The 22381-nt window shown below is 43.2% G+C and overlaps 3 protein-coding genes and 1 long non-coding RNA gene across 6 annotated transcripts; all 4 read right to left on the reverse strand.

The window, feature by feature from the left end:
* Positions 1–349: 349 nt before the first annotated feature.
* LOC123094277 (protein FAR1-RELATED SEQUENCE 5) lies at positions 350–2925 on the reverse strand. Of its 2 annotated transcripts, XM_044516321.1 has the most exons (4): positions 2386–2925; positions 1604–2294; positions 1051–1508; positions 350–959 (listed from the first exon to the last, which is right to left on the reverse strand). In XM_044516321.1, the coding sequence occupies exons 2-4, from the start codon at positions 1635–1637 to the stop codon at positions 675–677; spliced, it is 777 nt and encodes a 258-aa protein (XP_044372256.1). In that variant the 5' UTR covers positions 1638–2294; positions 2386–2925; the 3' UTR covers positions 350–674. The 2 variants fall into 2 exon arrangements, 1 of the variants encoding a protein (XP_044372256.1); XR_006445786.1 differs by lacking the exon at positions 350–959 and having other exon boundaries at positions 1395–1508.
* Positions 2926–3044: 119 nt separating this feature from the next.
* Positions 3045–3713, reverse strand: LOC123094278 (uncharacterized). The gene is made up of 2 exons (XM_044516322.1): positions 3352–3713; positions 3045–3227 (listed from the first exon to the last, which is right to left on the reverse strand). The coding sequence occupies exons 1-2, from the start codon at positions 3537–3539 to the stop codon at positions 3071–3073; spliced, it is 345 nt and encodes a 114-aa protein (XP_044372257.1). The 5' UTR covers positions 3540–3713; the 3' UTR covers positions 3045–3070.
* A 6155-nt stretch (positions 3714–9868) lies between these two features.
* On the reverse strand, positions 9869–13874 carry LOC123090725 (uncharacterized). Of its 2 annotated transcripts, XR_006442555.1 has the most exons (5): positions 13721–13865; positions 12149–13628; positions 11812–12024; positions 10400–11450; positions 9869–10304 (listed from the first exon to the last, which is right to left on the reverse strand). It is a non-coding gene; the product is annotated as an uncharacterized lncRNA (long non-coding RNA). The 2 variants fall into 2 exon arrangements; XR_006442554.1 differs by having other exon boundaries at positions 12149–13874.
* A 1441-nt stretch (positions 13875–15315) lies between these two features.
* Positions 15316–17085, reverse strand: LOC123090724 (uncharacterized; the record flags this gene model as incomplete). Its single annotated transcript, XM_044512058.1, is given in 3 exon segments — positions 15316–15751; positions 16078–16562; positions 16927–17085. Coding segments are annotated over 2 exon segments (624 nt in total). The 3' UTR covers positions 15316–15598.
* Between the last annotated feature and the right edge of the window lie 5296 nt (positions 17086–22381).

Genomic DNA, 22381 nt, shown 5'->3' on the forward strand with positions numbered 1-22381 from the left:
GTACATGTCCTTTGGGATCTCCCACTGACTTCGTCAAAACTTTTTGCTGACCCCCTCACAAACCTAGTTGTCAGTTATCACCCATCCTCGTTCTAGCTTCTATGCCTATCACTCTTCTGTTTAATTTCCTCCTTAACGTGCAAAGCTTCATGTTTCACTGATGTACCTACTATATCTTGTTATCTACACTATCTAAAATGTCCCTACGATAATACTTTAATTGGTGTCAATCTCAGGGATCAATTATGAAGGTGTGCTTCATCTTTGAATATTGGGAACTAATGTGCTATGAATTGCTCGAAGAATATTTCATCGCTACAAAGATCACCGAAAATATACTTTTATTTTCATTTTGCTCATTACAATTTGGTACATATAGTGCAAAATGTCTTGTTGGTTCACTGAATCAACATAGTAGTATGACTGTACTTGCTATATAGAGCAATATTCCATGAAAATGCTGTTGTGAGCCCGGGCTCACAGGCTCCTGTTATCTGTGCCATTTATTCCCCTCGTGATCTGGGCGGGAATAGGTATATGAGGTCGTATATGGTCCGCGCTGTTATTTCACAAAATAGCGGTTGGCCCACTTGCCAGGTAATTCCGTCAGTTAGCTAGGTGGCGGGTCAGATGGGAATAAACGGACTGTGCCGCTTGGTCGCCCATTCTGGCCTTCAGGATGTGGCTACATAGCAGCCCCATGTGTGCAAACTGACGACACTCACAATCAAACTCCCCCCTCCTTCGAGCACAGTCACATTGTATGAAGTTCTGCACCATTTCTCCCTCCGTGCAGCGTCTGTATGTATTGCAACATACTCTTTACCCTTTTCGATCTCTTCCACTTGATATGCACCAGACTCGTAAAGTATATGCCCAAATTGTTCGAACATAGCTCTAGTGTATATCTGACCAGCATGTCTTTCTGTTGCCATGTTTGCACGCATAAGTGGCCTCCCCTGCAATACAAAACACAAGTGAGTACTTTCATAATTCAACTTACCTACGTCTCTCTACTAGCATGACATTTCAATTATCAAATCTTCTTACAATTGCTGTCCGCTTCTCCTCGTAATTTTCCTCTGACTCCCTGTCAAAAATCAAACTCATATACTTCCTCACAAAGATGTGCATTGGGCAACCGGGTGGCACGTAGTTCTTCAACATGTGGTTCGCGCTTTCACTCCGTTGAGTACTAGTCATTTTTGCGCAGAACACACCCTTGAAGTACGGCTTTGCCCACTTGTGCCGTATCTCGTACAAATTAGTCATGTAATCGTGACTTTTCAAGTTGTACTTATCAACAAGGTACTTCCAACCTTCTTCAAACTCATCTATGGTTAGCATGTGGTTGACAACCTTGTGGAACTCTGGTCGGAAATCACTATTTTTTGAGTACAATGGCCCAAGCGACTCCTTTGCCTTCTTAAGAACATGCCATTTGCACCAGCGGTGAGCTGTGTCTGGCATCACATTCCTTATTGCAACCTCCATTGCTCTGTTTTGGTCTGCATTTTACGAATAAGCCCAGCATTAGTTCTACATGTCTACCAATGAACAAGGTATTTTCAAATTCATTTACCCAATAAGCACACTCCCTTACCAGTTAGAATTGTTTCTGGCGCCCTACCACCCATTATCTAACAAACTCCGAGAAAACCCATTCAAATGTTTCTATCTGTCTCTTGCCTAACAAGCACACATGCTAGAATGATGCTCTAGAAATGGTTGTTAACCCCAACAAATAAACCAAAGGGAATGTCGTACAGATTGGTACGGTAGGTTGTGTCGAATGTAACTACATCACCAAAGAAATTGTACTGCAGCCTGCTATTTCCCGTAGCCCACATTAGGTTGCTTATTCTGCCCTCATTGTCAGCTTGTACCCGATATGTAAATTGTTGATCCTTTGAACACAGCTCCTGGAAAACTTCCATTGTCTTCCTCACATCATCTTCGGACTGCTCACGGCTTATCTTGCCACACAAAGTTCTCAGTGCTCTTTCCGTGAATGGTACATTCTCCATCTTACCGAAGAAGCTCCCGATAATGCCATACACCTTTGCTAGGTTAACATTGTTTTGCCGCAGCTGCTTCACTAGGTCCATGCTGTACACATCGATATGCTTATGTGACGGCCAGTGTATTGTTTGGCCGTAAGTCTGCGACAGAGAATGGTTGTGCCCATCTCGATGCTCAGCTATGTACCACCCATTGTCCTTGGACCGCAGTAATCTCACTAGTGCCGGACATTCACAGCGACAAGAACGAGTATTTTCAACTACCGGCTTCCCCTGGTGACATTAACAAAGTACCATCATCAGTTAAAACGCACGAAAGATGTGAAAGATGAATTGTCAAAATCTGATGAAGTATTAGCTGTACCGCGCATCCACACACGATCTCTTGGATGCATTTTGTCCTGTTCACATTTAGTCTGCTCTTCCCGTATCTAATTGCAAATCCTTTCTCCCATGAATACAAATTGTAAAAGTCATAAGCTTCACCCAGACTGTCGAAGGTTGTTCTGATTTTTGGCTTGATCATCACTATGTCCCCTGGATGCTCGGCAAATTCCCTCACAGTCTTCTCCAATGTTGTCACCCTGTCCGAGCAAGGGGCCCTGCCTTCAGCGGCGGCTCCCAAACGGATTCTGTTTCCAGAACAGAGTAGACAGCCACATGGTGCACAAGAGTCAGTCAACTTGTTAATTTTACGGTCATCATAACCTATATTACTGTGACACCGCATGCATATACAACCACAGACTAAGTCATATCTCTGCATCACGTATTTCCTCTCCAACCACAGACTTCCACTAATTACATACTGTCACAATTTTGAGCACACACATATACCTATGTAACTACATGTCCATGCGAGTTTGCGATTGGGTTTTTCATTTTTCTCCTTACTAAGCTCCACCTGTACTTCTTACTAAGTGAATCACAAATACTGCTTATAGAACTTCAGTAACAATAGCTAATGCAATTGAAGTGTCATATCTGCAATACCTTTGAGTCCAGCCTGGCGCTTTAGGGTCGACTTGTTGAATTGAGTGCTCGGAGGACTAACGCACGTCAGCAGCTTTTGTCTCCGCCCAATAGATCTGTGCGTCCGCAGATGAAGCGGCAGGTAGTGGAAGCGCAAGCTCCGCCGGCGCGGTGACGGGGAACGTCACAGGCTCAATTGCGCCGTTGTTATCGTTCACCTCCTCAAGCAGCGTTCTAGTTTGTTGACAGAAATTTGTCAGTGGCAGAATCTAGATCAGCCCCAACCCCACCCCCCACCGATCCCCAAATCCCTAGTCAAAGCAATTGATACACAATGGTGAATGGAGCAGATCCTTACATGTTTATCGGCTGAAGCAAGAACTCCATGGTCGGCGGAGCGCGTGCGAGGTCGCCTGCTAGGTCGCCGGACAAACGAAGCTCGGCGCCGCAGTTAATCTCTCGACCTCCCCCCTGAACTGGGATCCTAGAGAAATCAACCTTCATCTCACCTACCACCGCACAGCCAGATAGCCGCATTAACTGCATGCCCTGCCGGAGGCTAGTGGAAACCTCCAGGCCTGATCCACGGATCGAGACGGCGACCAAACCTCGAGCCACGGCTCAGGCTATGTCCCTCGACGGCGTCCACCCCTCCGTCGATTCATGGCCCATCTGTCGGGTGGGTATAGCGACGTATATTCCAATTTCCCACTCCACGCGTGCCCCACCTGACAGAATGCCGCATTGAATTCTCCGAATCTCATAGCTATTATGGATGTGCGCGATACCAAGAGCCTGTGTGCCCAAGCTCACATACTCCACGTCCAATATTCCACCAGTTCCTTGTTGCCAAATAACCTCTTGGTTCACTGAATCGACATAGTACCAATGCACTTGCAATAACATGGACAGGATCATAACAGCATTTAGTGGTGAATAGCTTTTGGAAAATGGTGGATGGTAGGTTCCAACTTCCATGGACAACAGATCGCTACATGCATTTGGCTTTCCTGAAACTAATGACATGGGTTGCAATCTATAATTGGCTTGGCTTGGTTAGGAACTTAGGCCAACAAATAATAGTAGTGATACTAATGACAAACATGAGGAATAGGATATGCAGACTTACTGAGTTAGTTTAGATCAGCAGAAATGCTAGATTATGTGTTATGTTTTCAAAGCTAGATTGGAGCCTAGAGGTAAATGTTACTAAAAGTTGTACTGAAAGATCCAGGCTTTTAGGGGTCATTTCATGCACTGATGTTGTCTCCACTTAGACCAGAACAGACGATTAAAAAGGCATAAGGGAAAAAAATCACTTCTATTGTTTATATATCCAAAGAAAAACAACCACATGGGAGTGATAGTGTGGAGATTTGGTGAACTAATTATCTGTACTTTCTGTTTGGATTGCTCTTGAATTAACCACATGGGAGTGACAGTGTAGAGATTTGGTCAAACTTTAACAAATTTGAGTTTGGACAAGTCCAGCACTTCAATTATTTTGGAAAGACAACAACAATGGAAAGCTGAAGTACACATGGAAATGAACCAATGAATGGTTTATATAGGTAGGTAGATATACTGATAAGCACAAGAAAAAAAATACATGAGAGGAGGTGAGCTCAAGCAACAATGGTACCACTTACTTCTGTGACTCGCATCGATGCGCAACAATGTACCATCTACTCTACTGAATCGACCACCAACCTCGCCCCCTTGTTGATTCTTTCCACCCCCATTATATAAACTTGAAAGTGCGAAACAAAAGAAAGGGGATAGAAAGGGCCAAAGGCAATGATAAGTGAAAGAGAGTGCTAGCATTGGAGCCATTGTTTCTTCACATTTTCACTTTCTCGATTCAAAGAAGTTGGAGGCTGATGCTATACTCTATCATTAGCAAGAATATTTGGATTAGAAGAACACTTCAGATCTTTTAGCTAGTGAGTATCAATGTATCATGAGGTGTTTTCTTTCTATTGTTGTTCTAGAGTTGATGCTATAATCTTATCATCTTCTCTGTAAAGCTTGTTACGTTGTCCATTTTAGACGACCTGTCGAGAATTTGTAATTGCAGTTAGTGAGGAGGCCATGAGTATAAAATGACACTCTTTGTAAAGCTTGATATATATTATTATTATTGCTTGTTTTCTGTCCTTCCTGAATCATGACATCTTCAGTGACTCTGATCAATGCACAAGAATGCACCACCTACTCTATTGAATGGACCGACTACCTCTCCCCCTTCTTGATTCTTTACATCCTGATGTTATATAAACTTGAAAGTGTGAAACAAAAGAAAGGGCATAGAAAGGGCCAAATGCAAGGGTAAGTGAATGAGACCAGTAGCATCAGAGTGTCCATTGTTTCTTCGCATTTTCACTTTCCAGGTTTTATGTCCATGAGCATGGGAGGCATCAGGAGAAAGCAGTGCAGGACAAGCCCTGGAAAGCGTAAGAAATCATCCATGTTGTCCTTTCTTCCAGAAATTTAGTAAGTTGCATATGAGGCCACTTTAGATATTTTTATATATATATATATATATATATATATATATATATATATATATATATATATATGAGGCTCCTTGGCTTGCTCATGTGCACTCACTTATTTTAGGGATGTTAGACAAACAATCACCCAGATGAGAGACTGCAGAACCAAACCTGCACAGCAAAAACTTAACTTGCGAGACAATTCCACTGGATCTGAGGCAATCCCACCTTTGGGACAAACCTCGGGTGCGTAGTTGAACAAAACCTTTCTGTTGTGCTGTGAATTTGATTTAGATCCTCACAGTTAACAGGTGGCGCAAGTTGTGTTTAGGCTGATGCGACACTTGGAGGACAAACTGCCCAGAGTTACCAAGTAGTAGTACACCTGTGGACTTCCTACTGTTGTACTGGTCAAGTTCCTATCATGTTCTTCAGACCTACCTATCCCTGTGATCTCCCACGTCCCACTGACTTGATCATAAAATTTGCTGACCCTCTCACAAATCTAGCTGTCAGTTATCACCCATCCTCATTCTAGCTTCTCTGCTCATCACTCTTGTCTTTAATTTCCTCAATATGCCAAGCTTCATGTTTCAACGATGTACCTACTATATCAACACTATCTAAAATATCCCTACTATAATACCTTAATTGGTGTCAGCTCTCATGAATCAATTATGAAGGTGTGCTTCATCTTTGAATACTGGGAACTAATGTGCCACAAATTACTCAATATTCAGGCTTGGCTAGGAACTTAGGCAAACAAATAATAGTAGTACTAATGAAAACATGAGGAATAGGATATGCAGACATACTAAGGTAGTCTACACCTGCACAAATGCAAGAATATGTGTCATGGTTGCATAGAAAGACTAATTAGAGCCTACAGGTAAGTGTTATTAAAAGGTGTACTGAAAGATCCAGGCTTTTAGGGGCCATTTCATGAATTGATGCTGTCTCCACCGGCGCCGAAGTAGATGATTAAATGGCAGAGGGGAAAAACATTGACTTCTGCTTTTTATATATACAAAGAAGTGTGATGTAAACCGACGCAATGTGAAATCAGAACGACAATATATGAAAGATAATGCTACTAGTATGATTACTGCAGCTTTGTTTTTGTATTATCATTCAAAGTTGGAGGCCAGTGAGAGGAATCACTCAGTTGATCAGTACCTGTCGAAGCAGAAAGTGATGGTGTGGTCAGGTGACTGGGAGCAGGTGAAGAGCACCTGAGAAGAAGCAAACGAGAGCCAAAACCAGAGCCAGAAGCAGAGCACCCCCTGCCCCCCTTGGGACCTTACCCATTTTCCCTTGCAAATTTCAATGTGACAACAACGATGGAAAGCGGAAGTACTGTGCATGGCAATGAACCAATGCATAGGTTTAAAAAATTATATAGGTAGGTAGATATAGTGTGGTAAGAACGCAAGGAAAAATACATGAGAGGGAGGTGAGCTTAGGCATGCTGGCCATGGAAAAAACCTGCTTCCTATGGCTTGCTTCCTTCTTTGCTTGCTTCTTCCAACCATTGCTTCCCCTTGGATCTCCTTATCCTCTGCACATATTCTTAATTTAGATTGGACATTGTGGTGACAAAATATTTCTCGGGCGGACATGGCTATTAGGTCCAGATTGGCCTCATGGAGAAGTCTAACTTCACTGAACCTAATACTTTTGTCAGAATCAACTATGCGAAAATTGGTCTACTGATCAACGCAATTTGCACTTCTAAACTCTTGTGTGCATAAGGATGAGATGCATCCAGATATTAAAGATATATCAGTCTATTCAGATTAGTGATGAATTGATGAAACATGCAAGTGTTCAGACTGTACATGCTATATTTGATGATGCACTTTAGCCCGACAAAGGAAACCCTACATACCCAACCCTTGTTGGTTTAGGCTTTTTCATTTCCGAAGATTAGCAAAATATGTGGCCGCCAAGGAATAGCATCTTTGAGGGACATGGAGTTTGTCACTCGAGCTCAAATGCACTCTCATGAATAGTAAAATAAAAAAATAGTAAAAAATAAAGAAAAAACATTTGAAATGCTCTGAACGAGAGAAAACAAACTCGTTGTTCCAAAAAGACTATTTTTGAAAGTATTTCTGAGTGATGGTTTTGTTATTTTTTTCTCAGACTTCCATGAATGTCGTTTCATTACAAAAATTTGAACGCAGGAAGAGAACCAAGCAAATTCAGAACTATTTGAAATTATTTTCTTTTTGTTTTGGATTTTACTGTTCATAGCCGAAGCATTTGAGCTGGGGATTAGAAGGACACTTTCGATCTTTGAGTGTCTAGTACTAATAGATGTTTTTTTTCTATTGTTGTTCTTGAGCTGATGCTATACTCTATCATCTTCTCTATAAAGCTCAATATCTTGTCCATTTTAGGAGATCTTTCGGTAATTTGCAAGTCCAGTTGGTGAGCGCATCATAAGTAGACTCATTTGTGAGGAGGCCATGAGTATAAAAGGACACTCTTTACACATTAAATTTTTTTCTTGTTTTCTGTCCTTCTTGAATCATGACAGCTTTAGTGACACTGATCAATGCGCAACAATGTACCACCTACTCTAATCGACCACTTGCCACTCCCCCTTCTTGATTCTTTCCACCCCCATTATATAAACCTGAAAGTGCGAAACAAACAGGGCATAGAAAGGGCCAAAGGAAAGGGTAAGTGATAGAGACTAGTGGCACCGGAGTGTCCATTGTTTCTTTACATTTTTAATTCCCAGTTTCAATGTCCATGAGCATGGGAGGCATCAGGAGAAAGCAATGCAGGACAACCTAAAGAAAATGTAAGCAACCATCCATGTTATCCTTTCTTCCAGAAATTTAGTATCTTGCATACTCCAGGGCAAGAGAAGAAAAAGGCTAGAAAAACTTGGAACTATATGAGCAATTCAGCATTCAGCGCCACTTTAAATATATGAGGCTGCTTAACTTACTCCTATCGTAATCACTTCTTTCAGAGATGTTAGACAGAAAATTACCCATATGAGAAACAACGGGTCTAAACCTGCCCAACACAAACTTAACACCCGCAAAAATTCCAAAGGATCTAGGGCCATTCTACCTTTGGTACAAGCTCCAGCGCCGTAGTTGCTCAGGGCGCCCCTCCCATGTTGAGAATTTGATTTAGATCCTAGCAGTTACCAGGTGGCGCAAGTTTTTCTTAGGCTGATGCAACCGCGGAGAACAAATAGAGCAGGACAACCAAGTAGTAGTACACCTGAACAAAGGTAGCCTGTGGACTTCCTACTGTTATACACTTGTACAGATCAAGTTGCTGTGTTCTTCATGCGTACATGTCCTTTGGGATATCCCACTGACTTCGTCAAAACTTTTTGCTGACCCCCTCACAAACCTAGCTGTCAGTTATCACCCATCCTCGTTCTAGCTTCTATGCCTATCACTCTTCTGTTTAATTTCCTCCTTAACGTGCAAAGCTTCATGTTTCACTGATGTACCTACTATATCTTGTTATCTACACTATCTAAAATGTCCCTACGATAATACTTTAATTGGTGTCAATCTCAGGGATCAATTATGAAGGTGTGCTTCATCTTTGAATATTGGGAACTAATGTGCTATGAATTGCTCGAAGAACATTTCATCGCTACAAAGATCACCGAAAATATACTTTTATTTTCATTTTGCTCATTACAATTTGGTACATATAGTGCAAAATGTCTTGTTGGTTCACTGAATCAACATCGTAGTACGACTGTACTTGCTGTATAGAGCAATATTCCACGAAAATGTTGTTGTGAGCCCGGGCTCACAGGCTCCTGTTATCTGTGCCATTTATTCCCCTCGTGATCTGGACGGGAATAGGTATATGAGGTCGTATATGGTCCGCGTTGTTATTTCACAAAATAGCGGTTGGCCCACTTGCCAGGTAATTCCTTCAGTTAGCTAGGTGGCGGGTCAGATGGGAATAAACGGACTGTGCCGCTTGGTCGCCCATTCTGGCCTTCAGGATATGGCTACACAGCAGCCCCATGTGTGCAAACTGACCACACTCACAATCAAACTCCCCCCTCCTTCGAGCACAGTCACCTTTTATGAAGTTCTGCACCATTTCTCCCTCCGTGCAGCGTCTGTATGTATTGCAACATACTCTTTACCCTTTTCGATCTCTTCCACTTGATATGCACCGGACTCGTAAAGTATATACCCAAACTGTTCGAACATAGCTCTAGTGTATATCTGACCAGCATGTCTTTCTGTTGCCATGTTTGCACGCATAAGTGGCCTCCCTGCAATACAAAACACAAGTGAGTACTTTCATAATTCAACTTACCTACGTCTCTCTACTAGCATGACATTTCAATTATCAAATCTTCTTACAATTGCTGTCCGCTTCTCCTCGTAATTTTCCTCTGACTCCCTGTCAAAAATCAAACTCATATACTTCCTCACAAGATGTGCATTGGGCAACCGGGTGGCACGTAGTTCTTCAACATGTGGTTCGCGCTTTCACTCCGTTGAGTACTAGTCATTTTTGCGCACCCTTGAAGTACGGCTTTGCCCACTTGTGCCGTATCTCGTACAAATTAGTCATGTAATCGTGACTTTTCAAGTTGTACTTATCAACAAGGTACTTCCAACCTTCTTCAAACTCATCTATGGTTAGCATGTGGTTGACAACCTTGTGGAACTCTGGTCGGAAATCACTGTTTTTGAGTACAATGGCCCAAGCGACTCCTTTGCCTTCTTAAGCACATGCCATTTGCACCAGCGGTGAGATGTGTCTGGCATCACATTCCTTATTGCAACCTCCATTGCTCTGTTTTGGTCTGCATTTTATGAATAAGCCCAGCATTAGTTCTACATGTCTACCAATGAACAAGATATTTCCAAATTCATTTACCCAATAAGCACACTCCCTTACCCGTCAGAATTGTTTCTGGCGTCCTACCACCCATTATCCTAACAAACTCCGAGAAAACCCATTCAAATGTTTCTATCTGTCTCTTGCCTAACAAGCACACCTGCTAGAATGATGCTCTGGAAATGGTTGTTAACCCCAACAAATAAATCAAAGGGAATGTCGTACAGGTTGGTACGGTAGGTTGTGTCGAATGTAACTACATCACCAAAGAAATTGTACTGCAGCCTGCTGTTTCCCGTAGCCCACATCAGGTTGCTTATTCTGCCCTCATTGTCAGCTTGTACCCGATATGTAAATTGTTGATCCTTTGAACACAGCTCCTGGAAAACTTCCATTGTCTTCCTCACATCATCTTTGGACTACTCACGGCTTATCTTGCCACACAAAGTTCTCAGTGCTCTTTTCGTGAACGATACGTTCTCCATCTTACCGAAGAAGCTCCCGATAATGCTGTACACCTTTGCTAGGTTAACATTGTTTTGCCGCAGCTGCTTCACCAGGTCCATGCTGTACACATTGATATGCTTATGTGACGGCCAGTGTATTGTTTGGCCGTAAGTCTGCGACAGAGAATGGTTGTGCCCATCTCGATGCTCAGCTATGTACCACCCATTGTCCTTGGACCGCAGTAATATCACTAGTGCCGGGCATTCACAGCGACAAGAACGAGTATTTTCAACTATCGGCTTCCCCCGGTGACATTAACAGAGTACCATCATCAGTTAAAACGCACGAAAGATGTGAAAAATGAATTGTCAAAATCTGATGAAGTATTAGCTGTACCGCGCATCCACACACGATCTCTTGGATGCATTTTATCATGTTCACATTTAGTCTGCTCTTCCCGTATCTAATTCCAAATCCTTTCTCCCATGAATACAAATTGTAAAAGTCATAAGCTTCACCCAGACTGTCGAAGGTTGTTCCGATATTTGGCTTGATCATCACTATGTCCCCTGGATGCTCGGCAAATTCCCTCACAGTCTTCTCCAATGCTGTCACCCTGTCCGAGCAAGGGACCCTGCCTTCAGCGGCGGCTCCCAAACGGACTCTGTTTCCAGAACAGAGTAGACAGCCACATGGTGCACAAGAGTCAGTCAACTTGTTAATTTTACGGTCATCATAACCTATATTACTGTGACACCGCATGCATATACAACCACAGACTAAATCATATCTCTGCGTCACGTATTTCCTCTCCAACCACAGACTTCCACTAATTACATACTGTCACAATTTTGAGCACACATATATACCTATGTAACTACATGTCCATGCGAGTTTGCGATTGGGTTTTTCATTTTTCTCCTTACTAAGCTCCACCCGTAGTTCTTACTAAGTGAATCACAAATACTGCTTATAGAACTTCAGTAACAATAGCTAATGCAATTGAAGTGTCATATCTGCAGTACCTTTGAGTCCAGCCTGGCGCTTTAGGGTCGACTTGCTGAATTGAGTGCTCGGAGGACTAACGCACGTCAGCAGCTTCTGTCTCCGCCCAATAGATCTGTGCGTCCGCACATGAAGCGGCAGGTAGTGGAAGCGCAAGCTCCGCCGGCGCGGTGACGGGGAACGTCACAGGTTCCATTGCGCCGTTGTTATCGTTCACCTCCTCAAGCAGCGTTCTAGTTTGTTGACAGAAATTTGTCAGCGGCAGAATCTAGATCAGCCCCAACCCCACCCCCCACCGATCCCCAAATCCCTAGTCAAAGCAATTGATACACAATGGTGAATGGAGCAGATCCTTACATGTTTATCGTCTGAAGCAAGAACTCCATGGTCGGCGGAGCGCGTGCGAGGTCGCCTGCTAGGTCGCCGGACAAACGAAGCTCGGCGCCGCAGTTAATCTCTCGACCTCCCCCCTGAACTGGGATCCTAGAGAAATCAACCTTCAGCCCACCTACCACCGCACAGCCAGATAGCCGCATTAACTGCATGCCCTGCCGGAGGCTAGTGGAAACCTCCAGGCCTGATCCACGGATCGGGACGGCGACCAAACCTCGAGCCACGGCTCAGGCTATGTCCCTCGACGGTGTCCACCCCTCCGTCAATTCATGGCCCATCTGTCGGGTGGGTATAGCGACGTATATTCCAATTTCCCACACCACGCGTGCCCCACCTGACAGAATGCCGCATTGAATTCTCCGAATCTCATAGCTATTATGGACGTGCGCGATACCGAGAGCCTGTGTGCCCGAGCTCACATACTCCACGTCCAATATTCCACCAGTTCCTTGTTGCTAAATAACCTCTTGGTTCACTGAATTGACATAGTACCAATGCACTTGCAATAACATGGACAGGATCATAACAGCATTTAGTGGTGAATAGCTTTTGGAAAATGGTGGATGGTAGGTTCCAACTTCCATGGACAACAGATCGCTACATGCATTTGGCTTTCCTGAAACTAATGACATAGGTTGCAATCTATAATTGGCTTGGCTTGGTTAGGAACTTAGGCCAACAAATAATAGTAGTGATACTAATGACAAACATGAGGAATAGGATATGCAGACTTATTGAGTTAGTTTAGACCAGCAGAAATGCTAGATTATGTGTTATGTTTGCAAAGGAAGATTGGAGCCTAGAGGTAAATGTTACTAAAAGCTGTACAGGAAGATCCAGGCTTTTAGGGGTCATTTGATGCACTGATGTTGTCTCCACTTAGACCAGAACAGATGATTAAAAAGGCATAAGGGAAAAAATCACTTCTGTTGTTTATATATCCAAAGAAAAACAACCACATGGCAGTGACAGTGTAGAGATTTGGTCAAACTTTAACAAATTTGAGTTTGGACAAGTCCAGCACTTCAATCATTTTGCAAAGACAACAACAATGGAAAGCTGAAGTACACATGGAAATGAACCAATGAATGGTTTATATAGGTAGGTAGATATACTGATAAGCACAAGAAAAAAATACAAGAGAGGGAGGTGAGCTCATGCAACAATGTACCACCTACTTCTGTGACTCGCATCAATGCGCAACAATGTACCATCTACTCTACTGACTCGACCACCAACCTCGCCCCTCTTGTTGATTGTTTCCACCCCCATTATATAAACTTGAAAGTGCGAAACAGAAGAAAGGGGATAGAAAGGGCCAAAGGCAATGATAAGTGAAAGAGAGTGCTAGCATTGGAGCCATTGTTTCTTCACATTTTCACTTTCTCGATTTCTATGTCCATGAGCATTGGAGGCATCATGAGAAAGCAATGCAGGGCAACCCCTGGAAAATGTAAGCAACAATCCATGTTATCATTTTCTTCCAGAAATTCAGCATTCGGCGCCACTTTATGTATATGAGGCTCCTTGACTTACTCCTGCACACTCACTTCTTCCAGGGATGTTAGACAAACAATCACCCACATTAGAAACAGCAGAACCAAACCTGCGCAACAAAAACTTATCATCCGCGACAATTCCATTGGATTTGAGGCCATCTTACCTTTGAGACAGGCCTCGGGCGCGTAGTTGCAGCCCACGCCTCGGTGATACTGTGAACTTGATTTCGATCCTCGCAGTTACCAGCTGACGCCAGTTTTGCTTAGGCTAATGCAACCCTTGGAGAACAAAAAGAACAGAGGTACCAAGCAGTAGTACACCTGTACAAAGCCAGCATGTGGACATCCTACTGTTATACACTTGTACTGGTCAAGTTGCTGTGTTCTTCAGGCGTACATGTCCTTTGGGATCTACCACTGACTTCATCAAACTTTTTGCTGATCCTCTCACAAATCTAGCAGTCGGTTATCACCCATCCTCGTTCTAGCGCTTCTCAGTTCATCACTCTTTTCTTTAATTTCCTCCTTGATACACAAAGCTTCATGTTTCACTGATGTACCCACTATATCTAGTTATCTACACTACCTAAAATACGTATACTATAATACTTCAATTGGTGTCAATCTCAGGGATCAATTATGAAGGTGTGTTTCATCTTTGAATAATTGAAACTAATGTGCTACGAATTACTTGAAGTAATTTTCACCCTTACAAAGATCACCCTAAATATACTCTTTTATAAAATTTTCTTATTACAATTTGGTACATATACTGCAAATTGTTGTGTCGGTTCACTGAATCAACATAGTGGTACTACTGTACTTGCTGTATAGAGCAGTATCCCACCAGTTCCTTGTTGCAAAATGACCTCTGGGTTCACTGAATCGACATAGTGCCGCTGTACTTGCAATAACGTGGACATGATGATCATAACAACATTTAGTGGTGACCAGCTTTTGGCAAACAGAGGATGGTAGTTTCCAACTTCCAAGGACAACAGACCACTAAATGCATTTGACTTCCATGAAATTAAGGATACAGAGATTGCAATCTATAATTGGCTTGGCTTGGTTAGGCCAACAAACTGTAGTAGTAGTACTATACTAGTGACAAACATGAGGAATAGGATATGCAGACTTACTGAGTTAGTTAGACCGGAAGAAATGCTAGATTATGTGTTATATTTGCAAAGCAAGATTGGATCCTACAGGTAAATGTTATTAAAAGCTGTACTGAAAGATCCAGGCTTTTAGGGGTCATTTCATGCACTGATGCTGTCTCCACTTAGACCAGAACAAATGATTAAAAAGGCAGAAGGAAGAAAAATCACTTCTGTTGTTTATATATCCAAAGAAAAACAACCACATGGGAGTGACAGTGTGGAGATTTGATGAACGAATTACCTGTACTTTCTGTATGGAATGCTCTTGAATTAACTATACCAGGGTCAGGTTGGAAACATGGCACTTGTAATGCTGTGTTGCCAATATTCCATAAAACCGCTGTGATAATGAGTCCATTCCTGGGATCAAGACTTCACTCCTGTTTGAATCAGGACCGACGTATATCTCAAGCTAGCCAGAAAACTGCAGACAGGACTACACCATGGCACCAACACGCCTGATATGATATGCAAGTTTCACATAATACAAGAGACAATATCATACATCGTTGCATTAACTTGATGCGATGTTAAACTGACATCATACAAAGATTACGTGATAATCTAAGCCGTCACACTACATAAGGACCCACTTTTACACAGAAGAAGACGCAGCTGGCCACAAGTAGAGCGCGGCTGCATCAAACTAGTCAACGGTTGTCACTATCACACATTTTACGAGTGGAATGGAACTAGCTTGCACCAGGGACTGCAATCTCTGAAGCCATTTCATCATAGACTGTCAAAAACGATCAGCCGTCGAACAAGTTGACCCTATAGTGGCCAGCAAGGTTCTTGATGGTCCCGTTTTGCACGATGTTCTCAAGCAAGTCATATTTGTGGTAGTTGGCGTCAAGCATTATCTGCTGCTGAGCCGCCAGCTCCTTCTCCTCCTCCAGTATATTCTGAAGGAAGAAAAAAAGCTCAATGAGCTACGGCTCCTCAAAACACAAGTTGCAACCAAGAAGGATGAAAGCAACTGCATTGTGTTTTAAAGAACAGCAAGATCATGGTCAAAATCCACAAAGTGATGTGTATAATGTAGGTAAGTTACATCCAAATGGTGCGAGCATGATAACGAATGCTAAAAGTATGTGTTGACATGTCTGGTTGCGATTGCATACGCCCTATTAATTAATTAGGTCCTACATTCTAGTACATTCCGGAGCAATGGTTTGTTCCTATAATAAGTACATAATAGAGATCAGTCATAAATCAACTAGTACTTCACCTTGATGAGCGCCATGTTCTCTGCTTCCTGCCTCTTTGCAAGGCTCTTGAGCTTGCTCATCCCATCATACTCCGGATCTCCTTGTTTCAGCCAAAGGAACTCCATCTTCGAGCCGGGCGGGCTCGGACGGTCAGGAAACATCTCGGGCCTTGCCAGGCTAGCTCGGACAGGCCTGGGCATTCCGCCGATTATGAAGGGGAAGTCTCGCATCAGGTCCACAGCAGACCTGGCCTGCGACTCGTCGTCCAACTCCACCAGCGCGGCGGCTGGGATGTCATACGGGATCGTGTAGTTCTCAACGAACTCCACACTGACAACATTAGCACACTGGGAAAGAGCTGCTCGGATAACCTGCCCAGTAACCACAGGGGAGAGGTGGTCGATGTATATCGTCCTCTTGACCCTCTCCTCGAAATCGGCATACTCCTTCTCAGCATACTCCTCCTCGGCATGCTCGTCGGGTGTCGCCATAGGAGCGCCGGGGCCTGCAAGGCAGATAAATTGCAGTGATGGCTTAAAATGGCTGAGATTTCACTGTGTGAGCGCATGAAACATTGTGCAAGAGCATCTACAGGTTTTACATTTACAATAAACAGCGCCGAAACTGAAAAACATAACAACTAACAACAGCGTATTGCTGCTTATTTCCCGACGAATCGGGCCCTGGGGTAGGAAGATGGGGGTCCAGTTCAGGAACTAGGGTTTAAGGGTGCCTCGTCACAAGGTAAGCTGCGGCTGCCCCAGGGGCGGCAGGGGAGTGAAATCGGGGGCGGGTCTAATCAGATAATGTGAAGATCCGTCGGATTTAGCTGAGGGCATGGCCATGGCTGGACGAGAACAGCATCGTACCTCGAATCCAGAGACTGCCGACGGGCGGGCGGGCGGAGACGGCAGGGGCGCGGCGAGGAGGAGGAACGGGGACGGCGATGGCGGCGACGCGGGTGGGGGGTGGGGTGAGGGAAGGAGAATGAAGCGTCGGCGGAACGGAACGGAAGGCGAGGAAGAGGAAATGGTGGTACGGGAACGGGACGGTTGGGAGTGGGAACGTTAGGTAGGGAATTCATACGTAGTACGATCGAGAAGTACTCCAATATTAGCAGCATCTCAAAAACAAAAACTAGTATTATAACAGACCATTCATATTCTTCAAAATAGCATGAAGTTCGATGATTTGTACCGGGTAATTTTGAAAACATCATGCAGTACAGTGGCTTCGGGCGTCCATAATTTTTTAAAAACTGCAGACTATATAATCAATGATTTTATAATTTCCCGTAAAAGAATGAGAAAAATTTATAATTTGATTACGGCTCATTCTTCACCTTTCTCCTTTATGACCCCGTGCGACGTAGCACCTTACCTTCAACTCTGCTGACATCCCTTGGGTGAGGTTGTCAATACGTTTAATTAAGGTTTCGGATTGGCCAAAATAAGTAAAGAGAACGTAGTAATATTTAGCAAACTACTCCCTCCGTCCCAAAATAAGCGTCTTGAGCTCAGTACAAATTTGCACTAGAGCTAGTATAAAGTTGAGGCACTTATTTTGGGATGAAGGGAGTACAATATTCGTATTGCGGCAATAACTTGTTTTGCCTACAGTTGTGTCCTTAACATTAGCTTTAAAAAGTAATGAATGTGAGATACATGCCCCACCTTTAGAGTTATAATTTTGTCACGGTTTGCGGTAAACCTGTTCATGGGAAGCCCGGCCTGAAAAACCCGGGCCGGCCCGGCTTGTCTCTCGGGGCAGGCTCGGGCTTCATTTTACAACTTGAAACAATATCCGGGCTTCCATTATTTCTCACCTTTTCCAGCCAGGCTTTCGGGCTTCGGGCCGGGCATACACGTGCGTACATTGATAAACTGCATTCGGGTTGGACTTTCGGGCTTGAGGCTTGCATTCGGGCCGGGCTCGAGCTTGAGAAAGCACATATTTCGGGCTTTTGAGACGGGCTCGGACTTGGGATTTTCACTTCAGGCTTTGTCAAGCCCGGCCCGAAACCCAGCCCGTCCAGGGTATGATCAGATTTAGTTTGCAGTGATCATGGGCATCCTCACTACTGTCACTTTAATTCGCCTCCAGCAACCTCCCACCCCAACCATTAAGGTGGACGAATATAGCATACAGCTGTTGAGTTCAAGTGATCACACAATATCATTCATAAATGATTCACTAATTAAGTCTTTGTTATTGCTCGTCATTGAAAATTACACCATAGAATGGAGTTGACCCTAATGGCCTTATCCTCTTGTTTCACGCTTTGCCACTAGCGACCTCCTTCCCATGATGATTAGTGTTATATGGTATAGTTAAACTATATTGCCAATAACACAAATATGCATAGTCTAGTAGAGAACCATAAATATGCAAAGTAGAAGAAAAATACATTCATTAATAAATAGCATATGAGCAACTTGTTAAGTGGTATATCAATGGCAATAGTTGAGGATAAATCAAATGATATATTTGACTTAGGAGAATTACAATTAGCATTCGTTAGTTAAAAATATCAATATGAAACTAAACTACTACTTGGACTAATAATATTGATTAATCTTAGAAGTGTGATACATGAAGTCTCAAGTCACCACCTTGGTCCTAACCATTTTCACCATTCTAGTCGGCCTATATCCATCGGCTCAACGTTGATTAGGCAAAAAAAACAGTGCTTAATATTGGGAGCAAACAACACGAGTGTTACCTTTCCAATAAGAGGAAGAAACTATAATTTGTACAAAGTGGTCATACTTTGATAGAGGACATGCCAAAAATACTTAAATGGAAAAGGGTGCAGATTACTCCTAAATTTGGATGGCATTGTTTTTAGTTAATGGTTATGCCCCTCTGGATGATCTCCTCAAAGGCGAGGAGGGCTACCTCGATATATATAATTCGTGTGACATTGAAGATGCATTCGTTCATTTATTTCCACACATTCCGCATGATGTAGTTGATGTCACTGCTATGCATTCATTCTTGGTTTGTGTCAATATCTCTCAAGACTATATCCCATTTAGGCATCGATTGGTGAAAAATGATTGTAGATCATGTTGGGAGTTGATTATATGCCCAAGCTTATCACCCTTAGCATTTTGTTCTTTAATTTATCTCATGTCGATATGCTCGACTATATACGTAGTTCTCACATATGTATGTCTCCCAGTTACAATGGGTAGAGAATATGGTGGCCCACATCTAGTTGTCTGTTCACTATTTTGTTTGAGCAATTGCAAGTTTTTGATGCACAATATGCATTGGTTTTGCTTTGTCTTTCTCATTTATCTTATCCTTGTCCACAATTATTGATCTCGTGAGTTCTGGAGGTTTGTCTTCCATGCTTCCTCACCCGGTGTTGGATGGCGTGTGGACAAGATGGAAATAGGATTGTAGCAAGGCATTGGGGCTAGGAGGTTGTGATATTGATGTTTGATATGAGAGAGGTGTTTGGTGAAGATTGGTAGGAAATACGAGACTGGCTGGGATTTTTTTTCATCAATTGATTAGCAAGGATTCTCGTTCTGGAAAGGTAGAAATATGTAAAGCGCGATGGATGGGAGTTGAATCTTGAAATCTTCGATGGTGCTTATGAGGGTCCAACACTATAGACTAGCAGAGGCCAATTTTAAATACAACACCTACCATTTGTCTCATTCTTGATTATGCCCATTACATATAGACTTTGAAATGTGAAACAAATGAAAGCACACACGGCCAAAATGCAAGGATGTGTCGAAGTGAAAGAGAACCACTAGCATTGAAGAGTCTACTTTTTCCTTGCCATGTCACTATCTCAATTCTATGTCTTTGGGAACAGGAGGTATTGGTAGAAAGAGATGTTGGCAAGATTGTCATATTCGTAAGTAATCAACTGTATTATCCTTTCTCTCTCATTAGTTTAGTACGCTAAGCATCCTTCTTATAAAAATAACCTCTTAACCATATTAGCATACACCACACTCCACATCAAGTTCCTTGACAACCTCGCATGCGCATATTTCAGGAATGTCAATCAAACTATAGGACAGATCAAAAATAGGACTATCAAAGCTGGCTGGCAGAAACCAAACCACTTGTATTGCAGGATCACCAAATTGTTCTGCCTCCTCAACTGTAGAGCAGCAGCTTTGATCATGAAAATAACAGAGGAGCAAAAATTCCAATCTCCATATTGCGAAGTCCAGATCTTGAGCAAGGTGGATGCTCTGCAAAGGCACGACATTAGATTTATATCGGGGTTGCCTTGGCTCTTCTGGAGCCTTGTTTAGTTGTTTATACCAATATGCATGCTGGAAGTGTGAGTGCTCCTATTGAATTGGATCAAAGAGGGAGGCGGATAGAGCCGCAACTCCATGGACCGGGAAAATATCCTAATTTAAGCTGATAGAATTATCACATAGTTGCGACCGCTTGTGAGGTAACATAGACATCGAAAGCAGTTCGGCCTGCATTGAGTCGCACAAGTATATATATGTGCATTTTGGTACATAAATGGGTGATGTGGTGTTGCATACTTGCTTGCTTACCGCTACTACCATGCAATTATATATGTTCGAGGATGTGGTGTCAGTGATCTCATTGGAACCAACACTTGGTCTATGTGATGGCACTTTGGTTATAGTAGTTGGGTTGCATATGGCTCATAGTAAGTTCTGCAAATTTCCTCCTGCCCCGTCCACGGACAGGGGGAACCAGTCTGCAGACACGGATGCCGGAGGACGCCATCCAACACTAGCCGCATACATTTTGACAACAACTCGAACCAACCGGAGTAAATTCAATCAAACACGGGTGGATTTCATATAAACACGGTCAGATTTCATGTAAACACGATGGATTTCATTACATTTTTACATCAAATTTAAGCAGAGCTCGTTTGGCTAGGTATAGTTACCTAACCTAAATGGTCGCCGGCGCCCGTTCCCTGTGCCCGGCCATGAACCAAGAGAACCGAAGCTTCGTCTTTTCCAGCTCCGCTTAGGCGTTCTCCAACTCTACCTCCATAACCTCCTCCTCCGGAGCCACGGGAAGCAAAGTTGTCCGCCTTCCCATTACCGCTAAGCGGCTAACTGGCCAACGATGTTGAGCCCACCATGAAGGAAATATGCCCTAGAAGCAATAATAAAGTTGTTATTTTATATTTCCTTATTTCATGATAAATATTTATTATTCATGGTAGAATTGTATTAACCAGAAACTTGATACATGTGTGGATACATAGACAAAATACCGTGTCCCTAGTAAGCATCTACTAGACTAGCTTGTTGATCAAAAATGGTTAAGCTTCCTAACCATAGACATGTGTTGTCATTTGATAAACGGGATCACATCATTAGGAGAATGATGTGATGGACAAGACCCATTCGTTAGCTTAGCATTATGATCATTCAGTTTTATTGCTATTGCTTTCTTCATGTCAAATACATATTCCTTCGAGTATGAGGTTATGTAACTCCCGGATACCGGAGGAATGCCTTGTGTGCTATCAAACGCCACAACGTAACTGTGTGATTATAAAGATGCTCCACAGGTATCTCTAAAGGTGTTTGTTGGGTTGGCATAGATCGAGATTAGGATTTGTCACTCCGAGTATCGGGGACGTATCTTTGGGCCCTCTCGGTAATACACATCATAAGAAGCCTTGCAAGCAAAGTGACTAATGAGTTATTTACAGGATGATGTATTACGGAACGAGTAAAGAGACTTGCTGGTAACGAGATTGAACTAGGTATGAACATACCTACGCTCGAATCTCAAGCAAGTAACATACCGATGGACAAAGGGAATAACATATGTTGTCATAACGGTTCGACCGATAAAGATCTTCGTAGAATATGTGGGAGAAAATATGAGCATCTAGGTTCCGCTATTGGTTATTTACCGGAGAGGTGTCTCGGTCATGTCTAGATAGTTCTCGAACCCGTAGGGTCCGCGCGCTTAACGTTCGATGACAATATTACATGAGTTATGTGATTTGGTGACCGAATATTGTTTGGAGTCCCGGATGAGATCACGAACATGATGAGGAATCTCGAAATGGTCGAGAGGTAAATATTGGTATATAGGACGACAGTATTCGGACACTGAAAGTGTTCCGGAGGGTACCTGGTACATATCGGGTCACTGGAAAGGAGTTTCGGACAACCCCGACAAAGATATGGGCTTAATGGGCCGAGGGAGGGACATACCAGCCCACAAGGGGCTGGTGTGCCCCTTTCCCTGGCCGCAGGCCCTAGAGGAAGGAAAGGAAGAGGTGCCACCTCCTCTTGCGTTTTCCCCCTTAGTGGGAGAAAGGAAAGGGCGGGG

The sequence above is a fragment of the Triticum aestivum genome, chromosome 4B (genome assembly GCF_018294505.1).
Source record: "Triticum aestivum cultivar Chinese Spring chromosome 4B, IWGSC CS RefSeq v2.1, whole genome shotgun sequence".
NCBI lineage: Eukaryota > Viridiplantae > Streptophyta > Magnoliopsida > Poales > Poaceae > Triticum > Triticum aestivum.

What these genes read in the sequence shown, in the direction of transcription:
- LOC123094277 (XM_044516321.1), bottom strand. Translation starts at nt 1,637, where the DNA reads ATGGGTGGTAGGGCGCCAGAAACAATTCTAACTG. An exon ending in GCCAGAAACAATTCTAACTG is followed by an intron (nt 1,509 to 1,603) that starts GTAAGGGAGTGT and finishes CGTAAAATGCAG; the next exon opens with ACCAAAACAGAGCAATGGAG. An exon ending in AGGAGAAGCGGACAGCAATT is followed by an intron (nt 960 to 1,050) that starts GTAAGAAGATTT and finishes TTTGTATTGCAG; the next exon opens with GGGAGGCCACTTATGCGTGC.
- LOC123094278 (XM_044516322.1), bottom strand. Translation starts at nt 3,539, where the DNA reads ATGCAGTTAATGCGGCTATCTGGCTGTGCGGTGGTAGGTGAGATGAAG. An exon ending in TTGCTTCAGCCGATAAACAT is followed by an intron (nt 3,228 to 3,351) that starts GTAAGGATCTGC and finishes TCAACAAACTAG; the next exon opens with AACGCTGCTTGAGGAGGTGA.